The 3,385-nt window shown below is 41.6% G+C and overlaps 1 protein-coding gene across 1 annotated transcript in view; it reads left to right on the top strand.

The window, feature by feature from the left end:
• utrn (utrophin) overlaps positions 1–3,385 on the top strand; it is a 118,668-nt gene that overhangs the window by 9,807 nt on the left and 105,476 nt on the right. The window contains 3 exon segments of the mRNA XM_025056654.1: positions 172–344; positions 1,781–1,896; positions 2,481–2,647. Coding sequence (XP_024912422.1) covers positions 172–344; positions 1,781–1,896; positions 2,481–2,647 — 456 coding nt within the window.

The raw sequence follows: 3,385 nt of genomic DNA, 5'->3' as shown, positions 1-3,385 counted from the left end.
ACAAGTACAGACACAAGTACAGAGACACAAGTACAGAGACACAAGTACAGAGACACAAGTACAGAGATATAAGTATTTTAGTAGTGTTCATAAAATTGTTCAAAATAAAAAATCTTAATTCCACTTTCCTCAGTTCATTCGCTCACTCGTACCTTGTGTGTGCACTTGTAGGTAAAAGATGTCATGAAGGACATCATGTCCAACCTTCAGCAGACCAACAGTGAGAAGATCCTTCTGAGCTGGGTCCGACAGTGCACACGCCTCTACCCCGAAGTCAACGTGCTGAACTTCACCACCAGCTGGGCCGACGGCCTCGCCTTCAACGGAATCCTGCACCACTTCAGGTGAGGGGGGGGGAGGGGGACCGTCAGCTGGAGACAGACACGCAGCCGTGGCAACCAAATATTTGGCTGCAGTGACCTGATAAGAACGATATCCACTTATTTGTGTCTCCTTTTTCAAAGCGTTTCACTCCTGGTTTTCTGACGCTCAGATGTTATGACCAGTGAGAGATGAAAGCTGTACATATTTGACTCACTGACGTACGTCCTGAGGACCACGGACCAAGTGTTTGTTTTTTGTGTGTGTGTGTGAGATGGTGAAGATGCTCAGGCTGTAGTGTAGGTCAGGGTGACAGGTCACCGCCTGCAGTTTCTGTGTGTACATTGTTTGACAAGCTGCGTTTACGCCTGCCATGTCACTGTTTGAACACGCTCGGTGTGTGTGTGTGTGTGTGTGTGTGTGTGTGGGTCTCTTTGTGCATTTTCCCTCCCCTTTTTGGAAGTCCTACACAGGCACTCACACACTCCTCATTCCAGAGTTGTTAGAACTGTCATTTAGATAACATTTAGATGTTTGTTTGTTTGTTTGTTTGTTTGTTTACCTCAGCCTCAACTTGTTACTTTCAATAAGTCACCAACCTCCAAGAAGACCCTAGAAATCAGAGAACTACCTAAATGCTCTCTTACACACACACACACACACACACACACAGCTCACGCACACACAGGCATGTGAGCTGTGAGAAAGGCCAGTGTTGGTTTAAACCAGGGCCAGGGTTTATTTGGCTCAATGAACACACACATTCCACAACCAACTGACCTCAACACAGGTCTCCAATGCACAGCTCGTCGGCAGCACAACTCCTGCCAATTATAAAATGTTATTTTAAAACACCATGATTTAAAAAATAAAAAAAATACCGACAGCCGTATGACTACGTCTTTTCAGCTGACAAATAAAAGGGTGGCTGTGGATTATTCATGATTAATCCTGATTTATCGCGATTAATTAACCGTCCTGAATTTGACATGAAATGAGAAAATTGTGCAAATAAGTCTACAATCAGTTTGTCAGCTGTAGAGTTCCTTACTGTGATTGTTGAGGCTGAATTCTCCACAAACACATGCTGGGTGTTGAGATGGTATTTTAAGCTTCAGACACTTGAAATGAAAAGTATTTCACAGAGTGTGTGTTATCGACACAAACTGTGTATCCACTGTGAGAATACCATGACGTTATTGGATGGTGGAATTTCTTTGAATACACATCACACACACAATAAAATGTTGTCAAATGTAAAAGATTTTTAATAATTTTGTTTCACAGGTTGAAAGGTTAATTGTTCACTCTAAATCGGTGTGAATGTGAGTGTGAATGGTTGTTGATTGCATTTACAAGTGGTAGAAAAACAATTACTGATAATCAATGATAGACTGGTTGACCAACGATTTTGGTCTTTTTTTTTTTAAATACATTTTGAACGATTCTCTGCCCTCAGGCCAAATGTGTTCAGCTGGGACGACGTGGTCCGACGGACCCCCGTGGAGCGGCTGGACCACGCGTTCACCGTAGCCAAAGATCAGCTCGGCATCGAGAGGTTACTGGATCCTGAAGGTATGGGTTCACTGGTTCATGTGGTGGTTATTTATTTGTGTGGAAACAAATGTGAAAAGTTGTAAAAAATGACATTTTGCTCCTTTTTTAGAAGTCTTAAAAATACATGTTGAAATTGGAGAGAGATTCCTTTTTTTTTTCATTTTCTCCACTTTTAAATTCCCACATAGTAAAACATTATGTGTACTCACAAAGCCCGCCTTCATCTCCTGCCAGCAGCTGGATGAACTCACGGTGGAGCGAGATCTTAGTGTTTTCTTTGGCTGAGAGTTTTTATTTGAATATTTTTCTTGTTCGTGGAGCACCTGCAGTGAGCGGTCGAAGTTTGGGTTGTTTTAATGTCGCGACCAGGGGCCAATCACATCTGACCCGTGTCAAGTACAACCTGCTCCCCTTTACAGTAATTTCCCCCTGTCACTGTTAACTGCTGTGTCTGTCTGTCTTCCCTGCAGTCGTTCTCCTGCTGTTATTATCACAACCTCAACATCTCCCACTCTCTCCACTGACTTTGGTTGTAAATGTAATTCAGCTCTGCCGTTACATCCATCTTGTTTTTCACCGTCGTCTTCTTTTCTTCCTGTCAGACGTGGCTGTGCAACTGCCTGACAAGAAATCAATCATCATGTACGTGACATCACTGTTTGCCGTGCTGCCCAAAGATGTGAGCATGGAAGCGATCAGAGAGGTGGAAACTCTGCCACGCAGGTTCAAAGCGGAGGCGGAGGATCCGGGTCCAGGCCTCAGTGCTCAGGTAAAATATTCGACTTTTGTTTTTATCACACAAGCTGAGCTTCCGAATTCAATGAATATATCATTCATTTATTAATGCCTTTTTACAAAATTAATGTTAGCATATCAACACATATAGTATTCTTCGTATGTACTCTCTATATATGTATTTGTATATATATATATGTGTGTATGTACATATTTATATACCTGCATACATACATATGTGTATATATGTATGTAAATACATGTGGTGTGCAGTGTGGTGGTGTACAAATGACGTTGTTTTAGCAGATTTTCAAAAGCAAAACAAAAACATTTATTAAATATATTAGAGCGAGTGACGGAACCTTTGAATGAACCCGTGTAAAGATCATATTATTAACATGTACTGTTTCAAGCCTGTATTAAAACAGGAAACGGGGAAAAACACAGCACTTTTAGTTAATATAATAATAAAAAAAAATCCCCGTTGGACCAAAAAAAGTCAATCTTAAATGACTTAACCTTTGCTGCTGTGCTGTGTTTCTGACAGTATTCAATTGAAAGGCCACAAACTTTGTTATGTGCAAAGAAAAAGAAGTATCACATGTATCTGTAGATGGACTGAGTCACCCCACATTTCTGAAAACGCCACCTCCTCTTAAATTGTCCAGCAAATAAAAAAAAAATACAGCAGGCAAATAGGGAACAGGGCCATGACTCACCACGCTAACATTAGCCAAGAGAGCGGACTGTGTGCTGCTGGAACCACAGAGCC

Source organism: Cynoglossus semilaevis, chromosome 7, assembly GCF_000523025.1.
Source record: "Cynoglossus semilaevis isolate Cse_v1.0 chromosome 7, Cse_v1.0, whole genome shotgun sequence".
NCBI lineage: Eukaryota > Metazoa > Chordata > Actinopteri > Pleuronectiformes > Cynoglossidae > Cynoglossus > Cynoglossus semilaevis.
Note: the sequence above shows the minus strand (reverse complement) of the source record. Positions and strands in the feature narration are given on the sequence as shown.